The 27202-nt window shown below is 48.1% G+C and overlaps 1 protein-coding gene across 1 annotated transcript in view; it reads left to right on the top strand.

The window, feature by feature from the left end:
• The window catches only part of camta1a (calmodulin binding transcription activator 1a), a 1521665-nt gene that overhangs the window by 1376778 nt on the left and 117685 nt on the right, over positions 1–27202 (top strand). Inside the window, exon 6 of the mRNA XM_070860435.1 lies at positions 15796–15949. Within this exon, the coding sequence (XP_070716536.1) occupies positions 15796–15949 (154 nt within the window). The remainder of the gene's footprint in view (positions 1–15795; positions 15950–27202) is intronic.

Below are 27202 nucleotides of genomic sequence, written 5' to 3' on the forward strand. Positions count from 1 at the left end.
CCACACGGTCCTTCCGCTGCCTACGCTTGTTTTCTGCATGCTCTCGGCGACGAGACTCGAGGTGTCCAGCGTTGCCGGATGCTCTTCCTCCATTTAGGGCGGTCTTTGGCCAGGGACTCCCAGGTGTCTTTAAAAAAGGGGACAAGTCCGACTGCGGCAACTACAGAGGAATCTCCCTGTTGTCGGCCACTGGGAAAATCATCGCTAGAATCCTCCTCAACCGTCTTCTCCCTGTGGCTGAGGAGCTCCTCCCAGAGTCACAGTGCGGATTCCGTCCACTACGGGGTACAACGGACATAATCTTTATGGCGCAACAACTGCAAGAAAAATGCAGAGAACAGCAACAACCCTTGTAGATGGCCTTCTTTGACCTCACAAAGGACTTTGACACCGTTAACCGCAAGGGACTATGGAGCGTCCTCCTCCATTTCGGCTGCCCCCAAAAGTTTGTCGCCATCCTCTGCCTGCTCCATAACGACATGCAAGCCATGATCCTGACCAACGGATCCACCACAGACCCCAATCCACATCCGGACTTGGATCAAGCAGAGCTGCTTCATTGCACCAACGCTCTTCTCGATCATCCTTGCTGCAAATCTCCATCTCACAATGACACTCCCAGTGCAGTGCTGAGGAAGTGCTGCACTGTCGGAGGTGCCATCTTTCGGTTGAGCCGTTAAACTTACGTCTGCTCTCTCTCGAGCGAAAGCAAAAGCACTATTGGAAGAAGAACACGAAAGTTTTCCCTGGTGTCCTGGCCAACATTTATTCCTCAATCAACATCACTAAAAAACAGAATATCTGGTCATTTATCTCATTGCTGTTTGTGGGAGCTTGCTGTGCGCAAATTGGCTTCTGCTTTTCCTACCTTACAACAGTGACTACGCTTCAAAAGTACTTCATTGGCTGTAAGGAACCCTGGAATGTCTGAGGTCGTGAAAGACGCTAAAAGATCCTTCTTATTTATTGTTGGACCCTACTGGCAGCAGACAAATGAGACTCAGTCTGGAGCGGACTTGATCCCTATCCCAGAGGTTAAAGGCTCTGAAATAAAACCTGAAGGCAAATGAAACCATTCCCTGGCTTACAGGATGGATTATAATAATTATTATGTTAATTATTAATTATAGTAATTACTGCCCAGTAGTCATAAACAAAGTAAAAGCACAGTGATGGTAAATAATAATCATAGTGAAATCAAAATGATATAGGGCACATGCTTTCAGTAAACCAGCTCCGTAACATCACGACTAACTGTTAAAACTGAGAGAAAGAGAGAAAATCCCTTTTTAGATGAGGGAGACCCCATTGTGGGATATGGGAATGACCCTGTTGTGGGATATGGGAGAGACCCTGTTGTGGGGTTTAAAGAGAGACCTTGTGCTACCTGACCCAGACATCCACTGGCAGCTGTAACAAAGCTTATTTAGTCAGGCATTGAATTTCTTTTTAATTGTATTGGCATAGTTCAACAAAAAAGCTAATTTAGCTCAAGGTCTGATCATTAAAAGTAATTTATGGGGCTTTGTAATGATTCCTGTGTTGTATCGGTAGTTAACATTCCTGAGAAAGCATTCACTTGAATCACAAAGAGAGGAGCTGTGAATGGGTGCTGATAAATGAGGCCAGGACAAAGCAATCAGGCAACTTGCTCACTCATACAGTGTGAAAGTCACTTTGTGCAAAACACACTGCCCTCCCAACAGTCCTACATTTAACGGGAGACTCACACCTGAGATTATCATCCGTGCATACCAACTATCCATTGTCATCTCATCATAGGCAGTCCCTTGAAATCGAGGAAGACTTGCTTCCACTCTAAAAATGAATTCTTAGGTGACTGTACAGTCCCTCGGAAATTGGCGTGGTCCCGGTCTGCAAGTCCATCAGCAGGCCGGGACCATTGGAGGGAGCAGCGTGTTGCGACATACCACTGCAGGGAACAGTGCGTGCTGCTGCAGGAGGGCGAAGGCTGACTGCAGTGCGGGTAGGTACAGCAGGGAGCGGCAAGAGCTTGTAGATGGAAGTGACCGAGGCCCAAGAGAGGCGTGAGTTTGGGGCCCAGAAGAGGCGAGGGCCCAGGGGCAGCACGGGCCAGCCCACACTGCGATATGTGTGCACACTAGGTCCGTGCAGCACAGCTGGTCTCCAGTCGTCTTGGTTAATCCTTGCCACTGGACCAAGACCTGGCTCTGTCAAGCCCATGTGCAAATGCCCCTGCCTTTTAAGATTAAGAAATACAAGGCTCATCATGGATTTCAAGTACTGAACAATGGACCAAATAAGACATAATTCAAACACTTTCTGTTGGGGGAAGTATGTCCCAGACTCCCTCTCCCAGAAAATAATGTTGTGCTAACACCATCGCTTCATCCTTTAAGCTTTCTTCCACTTAGATTTCTCCCCCTGGAGTGTACGAATGTCTAGATTTCCCACTGGTGTAATGCCAGCTCCATTACTGCCAGAATGCAATGGAAGCATCTTTGGGAGCCATTCCACCCCATTCCCATTCCCTCCCTGCCACTTAGAATCATACAGCACCAAAGGAGGCATTCGGCCCATCCTGCCTTTGCTGGCTCTTTGAAAGAGCAATCCAATTATTCCCACTCCTCTCCTGCTCTTTCCCCAAATCCCTAAACGTTTCTCCAATTCAAGTATTCTTTTGAAACTTACTATTGAATCTGCTTCCACCGCCCTTTCAGACCGTGCATTCCAGATCGTTACAACTCGCTGTATAAAAGAGGTTTTTCCCAACTCCGTTCTTTGCAATCACCTTAAATCTGTGTCCTCTGGTTACTGACCCTTCTGCCGCTGGAAACAGTTCCTCCCTACTGTCTCTATTAAACCTGTCAGAATTTGGAACACCTCTATTAAATCTTCACTTAACCTTCTCTCTGCTCCAAGGAGAACAATCCCAGTTTTTCCAGTCTCTCCACATAATAAAGTCCCTCCATTCTGGTAAAGCTCCTCTGCAAGACCTTGACATCCTTCCTAAAGTGTGATGCCCAGAATTGGACACCATACTCCAGCTGGGTCCTAACCAGTGATTTATAATTTTGGCTTTAACAATTGGCTTTCTATGCCCACATTTATAATGAAAATAGGGAGACTGATTCATGTCTGTGAGCCGTGGTCCAATTATCCCCTGTCCCTTGAACTCCGCTTCACCTGAGCAGCATGCTTGATATGCAGCAAATGCGGGTAAATTGAGGTACAGATCAGCCAGGATCTAATTGAATGGCGGGAGAGGTTCGAGGGGCCGAATGGCCTCATCCTATGTTGCTATGTCCTGGCACGCCGTGCGCAGCAGTAATTTTAAATAAATCTTAAAGGGGCCACGACATTTTGACAAAACCTTCATCAGAGCCATCTATTCCTCGTCACCCCTTCACCGTCACACGTACTGCAGCTCAGTTTGGAGTGAGCCATCATTGCTTCGCATTGCACTCTGAGCGGGCAGGGTTATTTGAGGGGAGTCCTTAAGACAGTGAGATGTCGCCGTGCCCTGACCGCACGAACAGAAAGGTATTTAAAGTTTTAGCGGAGTGGGGAGGCGAAGGAAGGGATGCCATCAATTATTCAGCGGCCGGAATGAGATCTATTTTGTTGTTGTTGGTACATTCTGACAGGCGTCTGTCCCGCAGGATCAGCATGCTCCTCGCAAACGCACATCAGAGCAGCTCCGCGCCAGCCCAGAGGCACCATTCATCCGGACGGCAGCTCCTGATTAATGCATGCTTTCAGCTGGAAGGCGTCCAAAGAGGAGAGAGACAGACTTAAAAATAATTGATGGCAGCAGAGAAGGGGCAGAGAAAGAGAGCACGAGGAGGAAAAAAGGCAGATTTGTCAATGTAATATTGTACACGGGGCCTATGTGATGTGGGTCCAAAAATACATCAGCCAAATTGTTCCTTACCTTGAGACACTGTTGCCTGACCGTATGTCAGTACCGTCTCTTTGCTACTGACCAGCTGATCAATTTCACGCCAATTTCATTGATTAACCACCATGCACAATTCCAGTTGAATTTTATTTCCCCCAGTATTCTACCCTTCCGCTAACTCTTGCTTGGGTACGGTTTCCATGGGCGCTGGCATGCCCTTTCTTCATGTGTGATTCCAGAACAGGCAGTGGGCGTTGGTGGGCTATTTGACTGTGGGGGGCATCGTACTCCAGCCCAAACCTATCATCACCAGACATCCACCAACACACACCTTCCGGAGGGAACCCCAACACCAGTGAAGTGGTGAGAGAGCGCTGCATTTTCGGAGGTGGCACTGGATGAGACGTTAAACCGAGGCCCCGTCTGCCCTCTCAGGTGACTGTAAAAAATCCCATGTCCACTATTTCGGGGAAGAGCAGGGGAGCTCGCCCCGCTGTCCTGGCCAATATTTACCCCTCAACCAATACTTAAAACACGATCTGCTCATTTAGTTCATTACAGTTTGTGGGAGCTTGCTGCACACACATTGTCTCCCACGTTTCCTAAATGACAGCAGTGACTAAACTTCAAAAGTACTTCATTGATTGTGAAGCGCTTTGGGACGTCAAAGGCGCTATATAAATGCAAGCTTTTTCTTTCTATTTGGAGCTTCGGAGGAACGAGAGGAAAGGATAGAGGAACACTGAAGAAACACTGGAGAGAATATATCTAAACTGGACTGTCAGATCTCAAATGTAATTAACGGGAACATTTTGTTAGTAATTTTTGTACCTGGCCAGCTATTGCTATCCCAGCTGTATGTTGTGCTGCTGCCAGATGGCTCGGTATGTTCCAACTTTGAAGTTTAGCCAACTAAAGATTAAAGGACTTTGTTTTCCTTTTGTTGTGCTCATTAAGGTGTGGGGTGTTAGTGCGGTAGTATGAAACACTCTTTCAGTTATCCCATGTCAACATCAAGCACTCACAGGGCACTACTATCTACCGAGTATCTTCAGTTTCAGCAGTGCAGCAATTCCCCCCCCCCCCACCCCCCCAACACACAATCCACCTTGTGGCCTCTCTGACTGAGATTGGCAACTTAATGGTAAACGTTCCAGTTCCCATGATTTCCGTCCACTAGGTTCACGAGGTCGATTCCTGGGAAGAAGGGGTTGTCTTATAAGGAAAGGTTGAGCAGGTTGGGCCTGTACTCATTGGAGTTTAGAAAAATGAGAGGTGATCTTATTGAAACATATAAGATTCTGAGGGGGCTCAACAGGGTAGATGCTGAGAGGATGTTTCCCCTCATGGGGGAATCTAGAACTAGGGGGGGCATAGTTTCAGAATAAGGGATCGCCCATTTAAAATGGAGATGAGGAGGAATTTCTTCAGAGGTTGTGAATCTTTGGAATTCTCTACCCCAGAGAACTGTGGAGGCTGAGTCATTGAATATATTCAAGGCAGAGATGGACAGATTCTTGAACTATATGGGAGTCAAGGGTTATGGGGAACAGGCAGAAAAGTGGAGTTGAGGCCATGATCAGATCAGCCATGATCTTATTGAATGGCGGAGCAGGCTCGAGGGGCCATATGGCCTACTCCTGTTTCTTATGTTATGTCCTTTAAAATGAATCTCCAGCAGCCATTAGGAGGCGACAGGACATGGTGGGTGGATTTGTAGGAGGGATGGGAAAGAGATGACGCTGAAGGAAATGATCCTGTGGAGACTGGTGCAAACCTCTGTAGTCATGGCTTGTTGACCATACTGAGAATATCCCCAATGCTCGAGGAGGTCCCTTGGCATTAGTTTGCTGCCATCTTACCCGCAGTGTATGCCATTCAGATCTTGCACGGTGAAAATTGTGTGCAAAAGTTGATGGTTGAAACGTTACCTCTCTCAGAATGTGGGACTTCCCAAATTAAGCTATTGTCCTGCTTGATCAGACTTCCAAGAAATGTGTGCAACAGTGAGGAGCGCACTTGCCATCACCTTTCTCCTCATACTGTCAAATCTCTTCCTCATTTGCCACCAGATGCAAGGGACCAGGCAACTGCTCAGACTCACTCAATGCAGCAATTTTCACTGTGCTAAATCTGGATGGCACACACATCTTAGGGTGGTCCACTGCCCTGCTCTGCTTCAATTCTTCAGCATCAAAGGGAGTCACATTGCCCAAATGCCCCCTCTGTGCCGCTCTGATCAATTACTTCACTTTTCCAATTTCCTCTTTGATAATATCGTGCAGCTCTTTAAAAACTGCTGACTTGCTGTATTTTGCATACCTCAGCCAAGCACTCTACAAGCCAAGCTTTTCCTATGCCTATAGCCTGTTCAAGTTGGAAGTGCGGTTTCCATTGGAATATTGGGCCAGGCCCGTCGCCTCTGTGTTGCCAGCTCAGTTGCTCAATAACAACAACTACTTGCATTTATATAGCACCTTTAACATAGTAAAATTTCCCAATGCGCTTGGTTCAGGGGTGGGGAAGGGGCAGAGCTAGTTGAACCATAGCCCAGCATGGGTCAGCGCCTTTTAAGGAAGGTGGGGAGAAAATGGGACAGGAACAAATCTGATGTACTGTGCAAGTCCCTTTGCACGTCCGTCATATGAGGTGGTAGAGAAACCCTCTTGCAGAGGAGGCAGGCTGGCCACTGTAGCTGAGAGAAAGCGCAGCCAGAACCCCCTCCCCCTTCCCCCCAATATGGAATGAAATAGAAATGACCCCATAATGCGGGGGTATTTTAGCATGTTATTGCTTTATCTATAAAAAGAAAGGAAGCAAAGGCTGGAAATGAACAGGGGACCACTGGGTCGAGACTGTTTCAGTTAGCAACGGATCATCAGCACTGGGAATGTGATGGTTCTGATCAGCTCGTGCATTGAATTTCAATGCTAGCTGTGCTCCTTGTGTTGTGCCCCAACACAAAGCAAGCTCATCTGCCAACTTTACATGGCCCCGTGTGTGTGTATAAACACTTATTAAATGCAACTGTAATCTCTGCTATTATGTTACCTGCTGGTTCTGATTCTGACCCTTCAATCAGCACAACTGACTTCTTAAACTGGAACGAGCTGGGGAATAAATTAGAATCATACAACTAGTCAGAAAGAAAGACTTCCATTTATATAGCACCTTTCACAACCTCAGGATGTCCCAATGCGTTTTACAGCCAGTACTTTTTGAAGTGTAGTCACTTCTTCTTTTGTATGGTAATAGCAAAGCAAATCAAATGTCAATATCTAAGTCAGATATCCAGGGCAAAGCTTCCGGTGTAACAGCGTGGATATCTTGTAGGCTGCCTGCGAATTCCCTCTGAGGGCAGTGCTCAACTTTGTGTTCCAGGGTCTGATTAGGAGCTTCACAGTCACATGATAGGGAGGCTTTAATCTTCCACCTATGGAGAAGGTGGCAGCATCGACCGTGACCGGTTGAGACGGTTGATGGTTGTCCATTGTTTGCGACGAAAGTTTGATCCTTTAGATTGTACTCTGGGGTCCTCTACAAGGAATCCATTCCATATGTCGCGCTTCTTCCAAGAATTTCGCCATCGGTCATCAAGGCTGAGGAGAGTTCACTGTAGAGCTTTGGCAATGGTGTAGTTATTGTTGTAATGTAGGAAACATGGCAGCCAATTTGCACACAGCAAGATCCCACAAACAGCAATGAGATAATGAGCAGATAATATGTTCTTCATGATGTTGGTTGAGGGACACTGGGGAGAACTCCCCTGCTCCTCTTTGAGTAGTGCTGTGGGATCTTTTACATGCACCTGAGAGAGCAGACAAAAGACGGCACCTCCAACAGTGCAGCACTGTTGCACTATTGTCAGCCTAGATTTTGTGCGCATGTCTCTGGAGACTCAAATCCACAACTTTCTGACTCAGTGGCGTGAGTGAGTACCAACTGAGCCACAGCTGACAGTTGTCAGGGCTCCTGCTCCTGCTCACAGTCCAGTGACTCCTGCAGCCAAGTACATGTGTGCCGGATGAGGACAGGATTGGGCTTGACTGTGGTTCCTTTCATGGTTGAATTGCCTGCTGGCACTCACTGTCTAGATTAGCACATGTAGATTGACCCCTTTAGTTGGGTACTGGAGTGTCACCAGCATTTGTGTACCACATCCCAGCAAGGAACAGCACATCCCAGCAAGGTCAACACATCCCAGCAAGCTATATCCTGTTCAGGGGTGTGTTGACAGTGCTGGAAGAGCCTAGCCAAGCATGGGGTTATTATTCAAGCCTTGCAGCGTTGTTGAAGCTGAGAACAGCGCACGGTTTCAGTAGAGGAGAGAAGGAGAAGAAAACAAATCTGAACAATTGAGTCCCTTAGATCCTAAAGCAAATATGCAGTGAAGTATCATTAGTAGTGATTACTGGTTTCTGGATAATACATAAATTCTGTTTTAATGCAGCCTTTTTTCTTTCATTTTTCATGAGGAACAGACATCAGATTAATGATAAAGCCATGGACCAGATGTAACACTACGCCAAGGTGATTTATTGGCCACTTAGTGTTGATGAAGCAGCAAACAAGAGTCAAACTGTTGTTATGACTCTGTTTGCCTTCATCAGAGTATTTACTCTGCATTCCAGGGGCTGCTCTGTATGCAAACCGTGTGATCCGAGAACTTTAGGACAGATAAGTGAACTGAATTGACTCGGTTGAAAATCATTCCCTGTGAATTCCCTCTGCACATAGAATTGGCTTTCCATCCACTTTCTATTTACTTGTCGTTCTTTGTTCTTTATTTTTGTCGAAGAGGAGAATGGGGAATTAAAGGCTAAAGGGGAGGGATGCTCTCTCGCTCTCTGTATTTTATCTGTACTTTTATGGTCGCTGATTCTTTTGAACTTACATAGAATAACATAGAAATGGCGGTGTTTATGCTCCACACAAGCCTCCTCCCATCCCCCCTTCATCTCACCCCATCACCCTATCCTTCCATTCCTTTTTCCCTCGCGTGTTTATCTAGCTTCTCCTTAAATGCATCTATGCTACTCGCCGCAACTACTCCCTGTGGCAGCGAGTTCCACATTCTCAACACTCTCTGGGTAAAGAAGTTTCTCCTGAATTCCCTACTGGATTTATTGGTGACTATCTTATATTTATGGCCTCTGGGTTTGGATCTGCGCTCTTTTGTTCTATATCCCCCATCCTCTACATTCGTCCTGCTCCCTGAATCCTCACTATGTTGAACTGAAGACTCATTGCCCGCCTCCCCCACCCCCGCATTCATTCTTTCCCATAACCTCAGAACTGTGGAATAAAAATAGAACATTCAGGAAAACACTCAGCGGTCAGGCAGCCTCCGTGGAAAGAGAAACAGAAGTTATCGGTTTCAGGCCGATGACCTTAGTCCTCCCTTCCTCCCCACAGCCGAACCATACCAGATCAGAAGGTTCAGCTCCTGGGCCTGAGCTGACTGAGCTGGAGTCAGCCAGGGCATCAATAGTCAGGCGCGGCCCACCTTGGCCTCAGCACCCCTGGGCTCGGGAAGGGGGGAAAGCAGCATGGGTGTCTGGCCACAACGGGGGGGGGGGGGGGGGGCAGGTGCTGCACACACTGGACCCGGGGCGAAGACAGGATTGAGCTCGGCAGTGATGCCTGCGTGGCCAAATAGCCCACCAAACCTCCACTGCCCTGCTTGCGTGCGCAGTATGCCCTTGCCAGCCGGGCAATCAGTTTCCGCAGCAACTAGCAACAGTGGGAAAAAATGAGAGAGAGAGGGAACAGCAAGTTACAAAGACAATTCATCGCCTTGTCATTATAGTGACAAAGTACTTTCTGAAAACCAGCAAAGTGCTGGTCTCCGGGTAACTGCTTTTCAGAGAGTACCACGATGCAAACAGCGCTTCTTGGGAGCATTGGTTTGATGACTCTGAAAATGCCTGCAATTAGAAGCGACTTTTATGTTTTTGAAATAACGCTGTTCAATTTTCTGATGTGCTGGAGGGAGATGTTAATTGCATTCCTCCCAACCTCAGCTTCCACCAGATTGTATGTTGATTGCAAGCGAACGAGAAGGGCCAGAATATTTGTCTGCAAAGCATCCTCTGGTGTAACTTGTCGGAGTCAAACTTTCTCCATGCTGGGGCTGGTGGGTAGAGCGATGTGTGAGGCACTGCCTGGCACTGCCTGGGGGGGGGGGGGGGGCGGGCGGGGGGGGGGTTGCTGCTTGGAGGTTTCTCTTAAGATAGAAATGGAAACAAACACTTTTCTAACAGAAGCATTAAAATAAAACCTGAGCCAGGAAGTGCCGGGATCATTCCCATTCTGTGCTGGGTTAACTGGAATTGGCCTCAGTGGCCGTGGGATATGGAGGGGTGGGGGGGGGGGGGCGATCAGCTGGTATTTGCACTCCTGACTGTTATTGCAGTAACGTCGCATCCCACTGGAAAGATTGTGTGTTTGATTGTCAGTTGAGGATAGGATCAGATCCACTGTGATAGTGTCCACGAGCCCATGTACGCTAATTTTATCCCCACCTAATGTAATATTCTTAGGAACAGGAGGAGGCCATTCAGCTCCTTCAAATCTGCTCCGCCATTCAATTAGATCATAGCTGATCAGTATCTTAATCCCATCTACCCATCATCATCATTATAGGCAGTCCCTAGAAATGATGACTTGCTTCCACGCCAAAAAAAGAATGAATTCACAGGTGTTTCAGTGAAAGACCCGAACTACATCCTCAAGGGTGGAAGATGCCTGTGCGTGGATTTTTTTAATGTGTGGTGGCCGTTGCACACCAGCCACCACACGGGTTTGACAGAGCTAGGTCTTGGTCCAGTGGCAAGGATTACCCAAGATAACTGGAGACCAGCTCTGCTGCAGGGACCTAGTGCACACATGTATCACAGTGTGGGCTGGCCTGTGCTGCCCCTGGTCCCGAACTCACGCCCCCTGGCCCCATACACATCCCTCCACAGTCTCTCGCCGCTCCTTCACCCCGATCTCGCCGCTCCTGCTGTATCTGCCCATGCTCCAATCACCAACCTGGACCTTGATGGCGTCACCCTTCGCTGCCGTCGCCCTCCTGCACCAGCTTGCGTGGCTCCCTGGAGTAGCGTGGAGGCATACTATTCCCATCTACCCACCTTGGCTCCATAACCCTCAATACTCCTGCCTAACAAATATCTATCAATCTCAATTTTGAAATTTTCAGTTGACCCCCAGCCTCAACAGCTTTTTGGGGGAGAGAGTTTCAGAATTCCACTACCCTGTGTGTGAAGAAGTGCTTCCTGACATCATCCCTGAATGGCCCAGCTCTTATTTTAAGGTTATGCCCCCAGAAGAAACAGTTTCTCTCCATCCATCCTGTCAACTCCTTTAATCGTCTTGAAACAACTCAATTAGATCAGCCTGTAAACTTATGAAGCTGCTGATTCTGGCTGGGTTACAGTCCCACTGGCCTCTGTTACCGCGCCTCAATTGACCGTTCATTATGGGTGAGCCAGGCTATGAGCATTGGTGGGATATTCAGTGATGAGAGGCACTGCAGCTAAGCCAGTCTACACGGGCACTTTCCATCCGGAGCCACTGGAGAGTTTTGGGAAGAACAAAGGAATGAGAAAATGCATCTCAGTCCATTGATCAGGAGCAGGAACCCATGGCTGATGTTGTTCCCCCCTTCATACTTTCAGGGACCATGGTAAGTTATAGCTCCTCTGTTGCCAGCCCAGCTGAAATGGGACCAGGAATCAAACATGAGACCTTTCTGAGCTGCTCATGGAGCTAATGTTTCAACAAAGTCCTGCTACAACTCTGCAGGGTATTGGTCAGGCCAGACCTGGAGTACTGCGTACAGTTTTGGTCTCCATATTTAAGGAAGGATATACTTGCATTGGAGGCTGTTCAGAAAAGGTTGATTCTGGAGATGAGGAGTTTGACTTTTGAAGATAGGTTGAGTAGGTTGGGCCTATACACTTTGGAGTTCAGAAGAATGAGAGGTGATCTTATCGAAACATATAAGATAATGAGGGGGCTCGACAAGATGGATGTAGAGAGGATATTTCCACTCATAGGGGAAGCTAAAACTAGGGGACATAGTCTTAGAATAAGAGGCCGCCCATTTAAAATTGAGATGAGGAGGAACTTCTTCTCTCAGAGGGTTGTAAATCTGTGGAATTCTCTGCCCCAGAGAGCTGTGGAGGCTGGATCATTGAATATATTTAAGGCTGAGATAGACAGATTTCTGAATGATAAGGGAATAAAGGGTTACGGGGAGCGGGCAGAGAAGTGGAGTTGAGTCTATGATCAGATCAGCCATGGTCTTATTAAATGGCGGAGCAGGCTCAAGGGGCCAGGTGACCTACTCCTGCTCCTATTTCTTATGTTCTTATGTTGTGGGATGAAGGGTTTGTGATGGGTTAATTATATAGAATGTACTGCACAAGATCAGACCATTTGGCCTAACTAGTTCATGTTTTATGCTCCACACAAGCCTCCTCCCACCCCTCTTCATCTAGCCCGATCAGCATATCCTTCTATTACTTTCTCCCTCACAGACTTATTTAGCTTCCCCTTAACTCCAATTATTGCCCACCCGATAACCCTGCTCCGCCCGATGACTGGCCTTGGCTTTGATTATCTGTGCGTTAAGCCAGAGGAGATCAATACTGTAATGTATTTGCTTCATGGGTTCTTTGTTTAAAAATTCATAGCAACACATTGCTATTAAGAACGAGTTGGTTTATTAACAAAGATTTAACAATCACACTACACATCACCAATTCATTCACTAGGCTGACAATTGCATACCTCATCGTGGATGACCTAGACCCAACTGACTGGGGTTTTATTGAGTCTTGTGAACATCATGTGACTGGCTAAGCCACTCACAATGCAGCAGCGCTACAAACCTGTGAGCATACTCACTGGTGTATACATTACAAATACTATATGTCGGGCATTGGGCAGTACTTTTACCTCACACTGATGTTAAATATTCAATAGAACATTGAAGAAGGGAGTCTCACACACAAGCGATGCATGTTAGAAAGATTTGCTGAAAGGCTAAGATGAGGCAGATGGATTGGGAGGAGACTAATGTGCAGTCTAAACACCAGCACAGACTAGGTTGTGCTGTATATTCTATGTAATTCTATGTAAATAAATGCCGATGCTATTTGCCTCAACAGCTGATACCAGAAAGGCAAGGGTATACATATCAGGAAAGGATGAACAGGCTGGGCCTCTTTTCTCTTGAAAAAGGAAGGCTGAGCGGTGACCTAATAGAGGTCTTTAAAATGATGAAAGGTTTTGATAGAGTGGATACAGAGAATGTTTCCACTTGTGGGGAAGAGCATAACGAGAGGCCATCAATATAAGATTGTCACCAAGAAATCCAATAGGGAATTCAGAAGAAACTCCTTTACCCAAAGAGTGGTGAGAATGTGGAACTCTCTATCACAGGGAGTGGTTGAAGTGAATAGTATAGATTCATTTAAGGGGAGGCTAGACAAGCATATGAGGGGAAAGGGAATAGATGAGGAAAGACAGTAGGAGGCGCGAGTGGAGCATAAACGCCGGCATGGACTGGTTGGGCCGAATGGCCTGTTTCTGTGCCGTACAGCCAATGTAATCCTATGTAATCCTGCTCCACCCTGTAGTAGCAAGTTCCATACTCTCACCACTCTCTGGGTAAAGAAGTTTCTCCTGAATTCCTTGTTGGATTTATTAGTTTTATATTTTATAATCTTATATTTATGGCCCCTACTTTTGATTTCCCCCACAAGTGGAAACGTTTTCTCTACGTCTAACCTATCGAACTCTTTTATAATTTAAACAACCTTGATCAGGTCGCCCCTCGGCCTTCTCCTTTTCACAGAAAAGAGCCCCAGCCTGTTCAGCCTTTCATGATAAGTACATCCTCTTAGTTCCGCTATCATCCTTGTCAATCTTTATTGCACCTTCTCCAGTGCTTCGCTATATTTTTTAATAATGTGGAGACCAGAACTGTGCGCAGTGCTCCGTGTGGTGTAACCAAGGTCTGCCTCACAGACACTGTGCTTGTGAGTTGCAGCCCGGCCTATTGTGTTATGTTGCTGCCACCACCAGGCACTGAGCACCTCGGCAGCTGGTTGGAGAGGGTGGGAAGCACACTGTGAATCAGCCACACTCTCTTGTTAGCCGAGCATGCAGCATTGTGTCCTTCAAGGTCACTGGGAAAAAACACAGCTTCAGAACTGAAATTACAGGTGGAAATAAGATCAGCACCATGAGAGCACTTCCCAAACCCTGTGGCCTCCACCATCTCGAAGGACAGGGCAGCAGGTGCATGGGAACATCGCCCACCTCCATGTTCCCCTCTCAAGTCACGCACCCTCTCGACTTGGACATATATTACCATTCATTCCTACCTAACGACGATGTGGGAGCACCTTCACCACACGGATAGCAGCGGTTCAAGCAGTAAGCCCATCACCACCTTCTCAGGGGGCAATGGGCAATAAATGCTGGCTTTGCCATCAACGTGCATATTTAAGGAATGAACAAAACACTGTTCAAAATGTTCCCTGTCATGAAACACAGGGATGAGCAAATCAGGATGGGGGCTTGACAAGGTGGATGCAGAGAGGATATTTCCACTCATAGGGGAAACTAAAACTAGGGGGCATAGTCTCAGAATAAGGGGCCGCCCATTTAAAAATGAGATGAGGAGGAATTTCTTCTCTCAGAGGGTTGTAAATCTGTGGAATTCTCTGCCCCAGAGAGCTGTGGAGGCTGAGTCATTGAATATATTTAAGGCTGAGATAGACAGATTTTTGAGCGATAAGGGAATAAAGGGTTATGGGGAGCGGGCAGGAAAGTGGAGCTGAGTCCATGATCAGATCAGCCATGATCTTATTGAATGGTGGAGCAGGCTCGAGGGGCCAAATGGCCTACTCCTGCTCCTATTTCTTATGTTTAAATTGGCCCTAACTGATCCCTGGGGAGTGAGGATTGCCGATGACCGCACCAGTACTTTCGCGGTTTATTTTGGTGGATAGAATCTTACAGCACAGAAGGAGGTCATTAGGCCCATCATGCCTCTGTTGGCTCTTTGAAAGAGTGATCCAATTAGTACCACAACCCCCCCTGCTCATTCCTCCTAGCCCTACAACATTTTTCCTTTTCATGTATTTGTCCAATTTTCTTTTTGAATGTTACTGTTGAATCTGCTCCACCCCCCCCTCCCCCCGCCAATCCACCAGCCCCCTCCCGCTCAGGCAGTGCGTTTCAGATCACAGCAACTCGCTGCGTTAAAAAAAAATCTCCTCATCTCTCCCCTCAGATACTTTTGATCAAATCCATTAATGTTGAGGCTAGGAGCCCAGCGCGAGCTTCCTGGAACTGTCTCACATACAGTCTATGGGGGATTGATGTTGAAGTTGTTATTTTTAGTGTGTTTCAAAAATCCTTATTTTCAAATCCCTCCATGGCCTCGCCCCTCCCTATCTCTGCAATCTCCTACAGCCCCACAACTCCCTGTGATGACTGCGCTCCTCTAATTCTGCCCTCTTGAGCATTCCTGATTATAATCACTCAACCACTGGTGGCCTGGCTTCTGTTGCCTCGGCCCCAAGCTCTGGAACTCCCTGCCTAAACCTCTCCGCCTCTCTGCCTCTCTTTCCTCCTTCAAGACGCTCCTTAAAGCCTACCTCTTTGACCAAGCTTTTGGTCACCTGCGCTAATTTCTACTTATGCGTCTTGGTGTCAAAATTTTTATTGTATAATACTCCTGTGAAACGCCTCGGGCGTTTCACTACATTAAAGGCACTATATAAATACAAGTTGTTGTTGTTGTTTGGTTAATGCGCTCTTGAATCCAATTCCTGTCTGCTTGACTAGGCCGCACAGCCTAAATTTTTCATTTTTTTTGTCTCCCACAGAATCCTGACATCGTATTGGTCCATTACCTGAATGTGCCAGCCATAGAGGATTGTGGGAAGCCATGTGGTCCGATACTGTGCTCCATCAACACCGACAAAAAGGAGTGGGCCAAATGGTCGAAAGAGGAACTGATCAGCCAGCTTAAACCCATGTGTGAGTGTCCGCTTCAGTGCTACCATCCCAGAATTTTCCCCCCTCCCTGAATTTCCTCCCTCCCGAATTTCCCCTCCCTCTCGAATTTCCTCTCCCTCTCCCCCTCCCCCTCCCGAATTTCCCCCCTCCCCGAATCCTTTCTGGGGCTTTGTACATTGGGGAGTAGGGTTGCCAACTCCTCCAGGATTGCCCTGGAGTCTCCAGGAATTGAAGGTTAATCTCCAGGGCACTGCTGCCAGCAAAACCCAGAAGAAATATCGTAGGGGTGTTTAAAAAGTGTATTTTTTAAGAAAGTTTCTTTGAACACTTTTGTTTACTAGCTGTAAAAATATTGGAAATATTGGGAAAATATGCTGTTTGTAATACAGTCAAGAAAAATCCAATCGGGTAATGAAGAGGCTGTTGGATTTCCGATTGGCTGGGAAGGTGCTGCCCCCTCAGGATGGACATGTCAGGTGACCAATGGCGGGGGAGGGGGGTGATTGGAGGCAGGCGGTCATGTAATGAAAGTTCCAGGAATATGTCCAACCAGAGTTGGCAACTCTAATTGGGGAGGGAGAGAGAGATAGGGGTAACACTTAGAACACTGCCACTCTCATTTCTTGAGTCAGAGGGTTGTGGGTTCAAGCCTCCACACCAGGGACTTGAGCACAAAATCCAGGCTGACACTCCAGTGCAGTGCTGCACTGTCGGAGGTGCCGTCCTTCGGATGAGACGTTAAACCGAGGCCCCGTCTGCCTGTTTGGTGGTTGAGGTGTCGATTAGAAAGCCCGGAGCATTGTTTTGAAGGTGAGAGCAGAGAGATGTTCTGGTTTTCTGGCCCAAAATTCCTCCCTCAACAAACACCACTAATAAAAAAACAAACAGATTATCTGGTCATTTGCTGTGTGGGGATCCTTGCTGTGCCGGCCTTGACAGCGATGGCCACATCCTGAGAATGAATAAAATAAAAATAAAGGGCAGTGTACCGGGAGGGTAATTGGCGCCCATGGAATCGAACTCCAGCGAGAATCGCAACAGGAAGGAAGAAAACTGATGGAGGAAGGTGGAATGAAAAATTGAATTAAAAAAAACATTGGGCCGTACCGAATGAGTGCTTCAGTTTCCTAGCGGGACTCTTTGAGAAAATGTTGTGAGGGAAGGAACAGGCCCAGAACAGAAAATGCAGCAAAACAGCAAGCAGCTTAATGTTCTGTGATGCCACGGACCATTTGCAGCCCTGTAATAACGCACAACTGCCCTGAACTGCTATGGAAAGTACTCCTCTGTGAAACGGGTTTGATGAAAATTACGAGGGAGGTGGGGGTGTGTGGAGAAATAAATACACGGATTCCAGAGGAGAACGGAAAGAGCGCACCAGGAGCACGGGAGCTGAGACAGCCACTCGCTGCTTTTAACACCGGCGATTTATAAAAGCAACAAGGGAGGTAACAGAAAATGTAATTCGGAATGGGTCTGGGCTGATTCACCAGTGCATTGTGCATCCTTTTTCCATCTGGCCCCTTTGCTTGGAGCAAACAGTGGTGCACGTCTGTCACCTGCAGGATTTTCAGTGTTATTACAGAGCGAAATAAAGACCAGTGCAACAGTACCTTCAGGTATGCAGCACAGACACGCGTGTGCGTACACAGAGCTGTCAATGCTGGCCGGATCCATCGGGGGAGATTCTCAGTTACAAGTTAGTTACCCGAGACATTATTGAGTACTTTTCTATGATTTTTGTTTTATTTCCCTCCCCCCCTTTTTTATAGAATCATAGAAATTTACAGCACGGACGAAGGCCATTTCGCCCCATCGTTTCCGGCTCCCTTTTCATGTCGTTTCTGTCATTTCCTTAAAAATTTTCAGCATTTGCAAGTTGGAGTGTGAGGATAATCAGTAGAGCGAGGGCTATCCCAGTCCACACAGCAGTAGTGAAAGTCTTCTACTAAATCTGGTGCCTCTGAGTCAGAAAGTTGTGAGTTAAAGTCCCATTCCAGAGACTTCAACACAAACTCCAGGGTAGCACTCCAGTGCCCGTACGGAGATAGTGCTGCACTGTCGAAGGTGCCGTCTTTCAAGGTGAGATGTTAGTCCCCTTCTGCTCTCTCAGGTGGATCCCACGGCACTATTTCGAAGAAGAGCCGGGGAGTTCTCCCTGATGTCCTGGCCAATATTTATCCCTCAACCAGCATCACTAAAAGCAGATGATCTGGTCATTACCACATAATGGGAGCGTGCTGTGCGAAAATTGGCTGCCGAATTTCCTACATTGCAGCAGTGACTACACTCCAAAAGTACTTCATTGGCTGTAAAGCGCTTTGGGACGTCCTGAGGTCGTGAAAGGCACTATATAAATGCGAGTTTTTGTTTCTGTCAGCCGCACAGTTTTAATAAAGGACAGTGTCTGCTGGTACGCTCGCCCAGCTCCACACATGTACAGTTCGCGGGGGCCTCAGTCAGGAGAGTACCGGGTTGTAAAGGACCACGCCAAAGCGGGAGAGCTGGGAGGCATGCGTCAATGGAGACACTCGCAGCCAAACGAGCAGCATTTGGCATTGACAGAGCAGGGTGAAGGGCGAATGGCCACAGTGCACTTGCACCACAAAGGTTAAAGAGAAGAGCAGAGAGTGCAAGGCTCATCGAGAGGGCAGTAGCTGGAGGCCGCTGAGCGGCATCGCGTGAATATGCGGGGCAGACTGAGGAGTTGCAGCACTGGGAAAGAATGAGATGGGGTTGGAGATGAATCATTTCAACACCACGAGGAAGAGGAGAGTGTAGGATGATTTTTTTTGGAGTTTAGGAGGAACAAGACGGGAAGATTCAGAGACGAACAGTCTCTAATAGTATTTCTTTGTGACAGAGGCTGGAATTCCCGCATTGGACTGTACAGTCACACTTTCGAGGAAGCAAGTCTTCCTCGATTTCGAGCGACTGCCTATGATGATGATAAAGAAATAATTATTATACAGCGCTATTCATGACCTCAAGACGTCCCCAAGCGCTCTACAACTATTTTTGTAAGAACTTTAAATCAAGTACCTCCTTTTTGTAAGGGCATTAGAACCCACAAATGTCCAATTTAACATAGGCACTTTACCAAATTAAATTAAAATTTGGTTGCCGGGAGTGATGATGCACTCCAGTCCCTCCGACGCCCACCTCTCGCAGATGGCCGCGAGCGTACCGGTGGCCACCGCGTACTCCATCTCCAGGGACACCCTGGCCCGGATGTAACCACAGAAAAGAGGCAGGCAGTCGGGCTGAACAAACCCCTCGACCGCCCGCTGCCTGGACCGGTTGATGGCCACCTTGGCCATGCCCAGGAGCAGTCCCATGAGGAAGCCTTGAGACCTGCCCGCTCCCCTCCGCACAGCGCTCTACAGCCAATGAGGAAGTGTAGTCATGTTGTAATGGAGGCAACGCGGCTGCTAATTTGAATGCAGCACACTTCCACAATCGCAAACAGCAATGTGATAATGGCCAGGTCGTCTATTTTTTAGTGATGTTGGTTGAGGAATAAATATTGTCCCAGGACACCAGGGCGAACTCCCTTGCTCTTCTTCTCGATAATGCCGTGGGATGTTTAAAGTGCACCCGAGAGGGCAGACCACAGACTGGGTTTAACGTCTCGCCCGAAAGTGGGCAGGAGCAGTTGGTGCTGAGGCTGAGCCAGGGCTTGATGTGTGACCGGCAGACCGGGACACAGGGAGGTGAGGGTAGTGACAGAGAGCTCAAGCTAGCAGGTGATCTGGTGCAGGGGGTCGCCATAAACAGGAAGGCCCCCACTCTGAGCAGAGTGCCAAAAAAAAACAAATAGTTTGGCAGACAGCTTCCTCATGCTAACACTGCCCCTTTAAACAGCAGCAGCAGCAAAAGAAAATGGACCTGACATTTACAATCGACCCTGTCTCCACGGAGATGGGCAGAGAATGTCAACAACTTGTCAGAAATGTAATAGAATGAAAACAATCGGACAAATATATAAATGCACTTATACTGGATATGTGAGGGTCTCTGGATAATATTGCCATGTCTCTCAGTCGCAGTGTCACATGACCGATCTCATCACACGAGGCCTTGATTTGAACTATGTGTTGGTGAGGATTGTGCTCCTTGTACACTGGCACTACTCGGTGTGTCAGTGTGTCAGGATTTTGTAAAGCTCGTGAATAATCTGCAGCCTGATTTACTTTTGATCCTCAACCTTCCCCGCGTGTCCCTCCCACCCCCACCCCCGGTGATCCCCTCCGCTTTGATCCAAATAATCGATCATTACTATTGATTTTCCAGCAGGACACGTATTTTAGTTTTATGGGATTTGAGGGATTTTCTTCGGTACAGGATTGTATGTAGTCTAGGACCATGTGTTGGCAGACAAATGATTAAAAAAATTCTTCATTCTCAGGTTGTGGGTGTCGCTGGTAAGGCCGGCATTTGTTGGTCATCCCTAATGGGCAATAATTTATTGACCATCCCATCCCGTGTGTTAGTCGTGGCTCAGTGGGTCAGAAGGCTATGGGTTCAAATCCCACTCCAGGGACTTGATCACAAAAATCTAGGCTGACACTCCAGTGCAGTCCTGAGGGAGCACTGTACTGCCTGAGGGAGCACTGTACTGCCTGAGGTGCCATCTTTCGGATGAGACGTCAGCTCTCTCAAGCAGATATAAAAGATCCCATGGCACTATTTCGAAGAGCAGGGGAGTTATCCCTGGTGTCCTGGCCAATATTTATCCCTCAATCAACATAACAAAAACAGATTATCTAGTCATTATCACAGCGCTGTTTGTGGGAGCTTGCTGTGTGCAAATTGGCTGCTGCGTTTCCTACATTACAACAGTGACTACACTCCAAAAAGTACTTCATTGACTGTAAAGCACTTTGAGACGTCCGGTGGTCGTGAAAGGAGCTATATTAATCTAAGTCTTTCTTGTTGCCATTGAGAAGGTGGTGGTGGGCCTTCTTGAACCGCTGCAGTCCGTTTGATGAAGGTACTCCCACAGTGCTGTTAGGGAGGGAGTTCCAGGATATTGACCCAGTGACAATAAAAGAAGGGCCAAGATATATCCAAATCAGGATGGTGTGTGTGACTGTGATGGGAACTTGGAGATGGTGTTCCCACTCGCTTGCTGCCCCTGTCCCATAGGTGGGGGAGGTCGCGGGGTTTAGGAGGTGCTGTCGACAACTTCCGGGCGTCTAACTCTGGCACAAGGGCTGGATTATTTGGATTAAATTTGATCGACTATTTGGATCAAATTAGAAGGGATGACAGGATGAGGGGGGGAAGGGGAGATCAAAGATAAATCAAGAGGTGCGAGCGCACCTGCTCCGCCACATTGCCTGTCTTGGGCATGCCCCTCTCAGGAGGTGCTGAGTGACGTTCAGGCATTCTCTCACTGGGGCGGTCAAGCAGACACTGTGGCTACTTGTATGCTTCTGGGAGCTAGTTGACCGTGGTGTGGGGAAGGTGCTGAACGCCCAGTCAGTTTGATGACAAGAAAGGCCTTTCATTAGACGCATCAAAATCCTGCTTCCTGTTTATCCAAGTGATCCCTGCTAAAATGTGGGCGTGGTCGAGCTCGGATGTGATGCCCCCCACAGTGGAATAGCCCCCGACCGCCGCTCACTATCCAACAACAACTTGCATTTATATAGCGCCTTTAACTTAGTAAAACCTCCCAAGGCGCTACACAGCAGCGTAATCAGACGGGAAATTGACACTGAGGCCATAAAGGAGGCATTAGGACAGGGGACCAATCGCTTGGTCAAAGCGGTAGATTTGAAGGAGAGAGAGGCGGAGAGGTTTAGGGAGGGAGTTCCAGAGCTTGGGGCCTCGACAGCTGAAGGCACGGCCTCCGATGGCGGAGCGAGGGGAATGGGGGATGGAAAAGAGGCCAGAATCGGAACCAGGAAGAGTGGTCATTTGGGTGAGGCGCAGCGGCCGGAGAACTTCACCTCAGCCTCAGTCAGCTGCCTTCGGGGCAAGAGCGGAGAAAGCAAGCTTCATTTTATTGCAGAGAGATGGAGTGGGTCCTTGGGGCCGACAGAGAGAGGCTTGAGTCCAGACTGGCCCAGTTAGTTTCCATTCTGCAGTCTGTGTGCAGCCAGGCCGATTGAAACATTGACTAACACACTCACTGAATGACTCCCGCACCATCACCCCGTGTTGCTTTTACTGAGTGTGCGGGGTCAAAGCCAGTCAGTCGGATAATGCTTTATTATGCACCAGGGCCGCAGTCACTGAGCCACACAGTAACCAGGGCCACTGTCAGCCCAATAATTGCCTTCCCTCACTGATGTCAAGTGCAATATATGCTTGCTCTACTCTCTCATGTACCTCACTTAAAGCTGTTATCTGCCCAGAGTCAGCCCGCAGAAAGGGATAGCAGAGGCATTATTCGCTGAAACCCATTTGACGAGAGGTTTTTTTTAAGGTTAATTTCGTAACTGACGAATCAGCCAACCAGGGATTTCAGCCTCAGCTGATACAGATTTTGCTGGCACATCCATCATTGCCCGGACTATAAATGTTTTCTATTTCTCTTTCACAGTGATTGGAGTTCAGGTAGAGCAGCCCGTTCCTGGTGAGAGAAAGTAGAGAGGGTGCGAGAGAGGGATTTCAATTGGTGTCTCGGTGTCAAGGGACTGAGATTCTTCGCAGCTCCTTCACCGCGCGCTGGTTAAAGGGATCCCGTCTTCGCCAAACAGCGTGGATCTCTTCAAGGTCCCGGCTGGGAAGGGGTGCAGAGCTCTCTGCTCCCGTGGCTCCCGCTAGAATGCGCAAGCGGGCGGAAGCCATTTCAGGACAGGACCCGGGCTTGGGTAGCGATGCCTTTCACGGTGGAATAGTCAGGCCCGCAACTGAGATTGCTAGGTATTTGTTAGGCTAAGAGTATTAAGGGTTGCGGTACCAAAGCGGGTAGATGGAGTTCAGTCACAGCTCGGCCCATGATTTAATTGAAACATAGAAAATAGGTGCAGGAGTAGGCCATTCGGCCCTTCGAGCCTGCACCACCATTCAGTATGATCATGGCTGATCATGCAACTTCAGTACCCCATTCCTGCTTTCTCTCCATACCCCTCGATCCCTTTAGCCGTAAAGGCCATATCTAACTCCCTTTTGAATATATCTAACGAACTGCGGGAACTGGCGTGAGGGACTGAATGGCCTGTTCGTTCCTATGTTGCCATTGTCTCAGCTCAGAGCTGAAAGATTGATCGCTTGGGCGAGACACTGGAAGGGCTGCTGGTGTCCCTGGATGGGTCAGCGCCTTGAGGAACGGAGGAGGGAGCATTGCGCTGAATGGCCTTTAGTGTCGGTATGTGGCACATTCTGGACCTGGCGTGTGCCGTTCAGGTGCCAGGCAATGCGGGCCAATCTTACCCAACTCTGGCAACCCAGGCATTGCTTTAACATCAACATATTCGTGACTCAGGGCAGCCACAAATCTCAGGCGGGGAGAATCTAAGTAAACTGCACCCCTGGATGTGAATTCTCTCCACACCCAGGCACAAGGAAGCTTCGCTTACAGCTCTCGAGGGTTTGTGTTTCAGCACAGTTGAGCGTTAAGGAATGGGCGGGAAAGAAATACCAGTATTTTCCACTAAGTTCCCCGAGAAGTGTGGATTTTCTGACTCTAATCCGTTCTTCCCCATCTCCCCCGGTTTTCCCTATCTCCCACAACCCACAGGCTTTTAAACCCTTCGAGTTGGGTGGCTGTTTTGGGAACATCTTTGGAAACCTAACCACTACTGCACACTACTGAGCATTTGGTGTCCATCCCGGATCAGTATCCCAGACCCCTCTGCTCCTCAACTGATTTAGACACTTATTTTCCAAGGAGTATGTGGTCTCCTTATTCTTGCTACCAAAATGCACCACCTCGCACTTACCCATATTAAAATTCAGTATCTAATTATTGCAAATTTATGAATGTCCTCTTGTATTATGTTGCAATCCGCTTCTGTATTAACTGCCCCCCTCAAATTGGTGTCCGCTGCAAATTTTGAAATTGTACTTCCGATTCCAGAGTCCAACTGCTTTATGTAAATGGTAAATGGCAGTGGTCCCCACACCGCTCCGTGTGAAATAGCTCTTCCCACCTTCCGCCACAGTACCCACCCTTAACCCCGACTGTCTGCTTTCCGTTTTGTAGCCAGCTTGCTGGGCTGATAGACTTTGGGGGGGGGGGCACAGTTTACACTTGGCCACGACTGACATCCTGAAGGAACCCTGAGTTGTACCAACAGCATTTAATCAATCTCAACAGACGCGCTGTACAGCAATCCAATCCAGGACTCCAAACATGACTACACACGCCATTCTCTGCGGGGTCAGAACAAGTCGCAGAGAATCTATTATTCATAAACACTCGTATTTATAGTTCATAGCTCCTTTATTTGATAGAAAAAAATGAGCCGAAAATCCCAGGCTGTCTCTATATTCATAAATTAATACCTAAAATGTGTGAATTTTTCTTTCTCCATTGATCTCTCCATATGTCTCGTTACATCTCCTTATTTATTTTTTATCGTTCTTTCTTGTGTTTTTTTGATGGGTCTCATTCTCCCTTTAGCACTCCCCCCTTCCCCCACCCTCACCTCTCCAGAAGGCACTGACCGGTTGCTCAGCCCCAGTTCCTCACCCAAGTGGCAGCCAAGTGAGGGTGGCCAGGTTGTTTGACTGTGGAAGGCATCACAACTAAGCTCAATCCTGACCGCCTGCGATATCCGTGCACGCAAACCTTTGAGCAGGAACCCAGGCTTGTGAATTACCTCCCCCCCCCATACCCCAGGGGCTCCGAGACTAATGGTCGCACCCCAGCTGGCCTCTGCTAGCTCAGCACAGATCCACCTGACCTGGACCTACATGAGGCAGTGCTTTACCCACTAAGGCATGGCTGTGATTCCCCCACTGTCAGATAGGCCTCCAGACTGTCAGATAGGCCTCCAGCCCCCACTGTCACATATGCTTCAAGCCCCCTCCCCCACTGTCAGATAGGCCTCCAGCCCCCACTGTCAGATAGACCTCCAGCCCCCTCCCCCACTGTCAGATAGGCCTCCAGCCCCCACTGTCACATATGCTTCAAGCCCCCTCCCCCACTGTCAGATAGGCCTCAAGCCCCCACTGTCAGATAGACCTCCAGCCCCCACTGTCAGATAGGCCTGCAGCCCCCTCCCCCACTGTTAGATAGACCTCCAGCCCCCGCTGTCAGATAGGCCTTAAGCCCCCTCCCCCACTGACAGATAGGCCTCAGGCCCTCTCCCCCACTGTCAGGTAGATCCTCCCCCACTGGCAGATAGCGCCCCCCACCAACAGATAGCTCCGTCCCACTGTCAAATAACCCCCCCACTCCCTGTCAGATAGGCCTCAAAAAAGAAAGACTCCCATTTATATAGCTCCTTTCATGACGATAGGACATCCCAAAGCACTTTACAGCCAATGAAGTTTTTTAAAGTGTAGTCACTATTGTAATGTGGGAAACGCGGCAGCCAATTTGTGCACAGCAAGCTCCCACAAACAACAATGTGATAATGACTTGATAATCTGTTTTTGTTATGTTGATTGAGGGATAAATATTGGCCCAGGACACTGGGGATAACCCCCCTCCTCTTCTTTGAAATAGTGCTGTGGGATCCACCTGAGAGGCCAGACTTGGGTTAATGTCTCATCCGAAAGACGGCACCTCTGACACTGCAGCACTCCCTCAGCACTGCAATGGGACTGTCAGCCTGGATTTTTGTGCTCAAGTCTGTGGAGCGGGACTTGGACCCACGACCTTGTGACTCAGGGTTGAGAGTGACAGCCACGGAAGCAGGGCTGAAGGGCTGACACCATGGCCAGAGAGGCCTCGAGCCCCACCCCACACTGTCTGGGCTCACGGATGAAGAACAGGCGCCAGAGTGAGGTAGCGGAGAGCAACTACCTCGGCCCAAGTCACCAGGAAGGGAGTGGGGCAAATGTCACAGGAAGGAGACTTTTCTTTTAAACTTTCGGGGGCGAGAGGGAGTGTGGGGTGGTGGAGAAAGAGTGGGAATCTCATCACTTGGCGGTGGTTCCAGAACCAGTCGTCATTCCGAAGAAAAAGTGTCCACCCAGCACCTTCGGGAGAGCAGGGGGAGAGAGTCCAATAATAAATAAGTTCTTGCAGTACAATCTGGACACAAGGAAAACGGGGGCAATTTCACCACGGGTGTCCCTTGGCGATGCAGCTCCTCTGACCCGAGCAGCTAAATTTAGTGCGAAGGGTAAATGGAACATGATGCGGGAAGATTCCCCGAAATGTCTCCTCCCATTGGGTTATTGGAGCGTGGCAGGTCCATTACCAATCAATACCCAGGCTGTGGCTCCACAGTGTTTGCGATTCAGTGAAAGCAGCTTACAGGCTCATCATGTAGGTTTTTTTTAATATATATATATATTTTTTTTTTTATATGAGACAATTTGCATATTGTATATGCCAAGGAACTCAAATAAATTTGCATGCAGCATTTAGAGGCCTGTGCTTGCAATCTGTCACCCTTCACTGAGTTTAATTCTATAACCTCAGAAGCCAGACAGTTGCTACCAATGTATTGCAATCAGTTCTGTCTGCACAGAGGGCATCTGCATAACCTTCATTCAACTCAACCAGCTTCACAAACGTGCAATTTAATGGCAAATAGAATTGATTTTTTTAAATTTCAGATAAGAGAAAAAAATAAGATCCAGTCTCTCTCCCGATCCCCTCTCCATGTGTGTGGCAGTACAGTCATTGGCCCACCTTTCTTTTACGTCATAAGAAAGAAAGCCTTGCATTTATATAGCACCTTTCACGACCTCAGGATGTCCCAAAGCACTTTACAGCCAATAAAGAACTTTTTGAAGTGTGGTCACTGTTGTAATGCGGCAGCCAATTTGCGCACAGCAAGCTCCCACAAACTGCAGTGTGATAAATGACCAGATAATCGGTTTTAGTGAGGTGTTTAGAGGGATAAATATTGGGCCAGCACACTGGGGATAACTCCCCTGCTCTTCTTTGAAATAGTGCCGTGGGATCTATTATGTCCACCTGACAGGGTAGACAGGGCCTCGGTTTAACATCTCATCCGAAAGATGGCAGCTCCGACAGTGCAGCACTCCCTCAGTACTGCCCTGGAGTGTCAGCCTGGATTATGATGCTATTTGGAGAGAGGGCTTGAACCGATGACCTTGTGTTTCAGAGGTCAGAGTGCAAGCAACAGAACCTACAAGAGCAATTATCACACCATCCTATCGCAGCTACCAGCACAG

Source organism: Pristiophorus japonicus, chromosome 18, assembly GCF_044704955.1.
Source record: "Pristiophorus japonicus isolate sPriJap1 chromosome 18, sPriJap1.hap1, whole genome shotgun sequence".
NCBI lineage: Eukaryota > Metazoa > Chordata > Chondrichthyes > Pristiophoridae > Pristiophorus > Pristiophorus japonicus.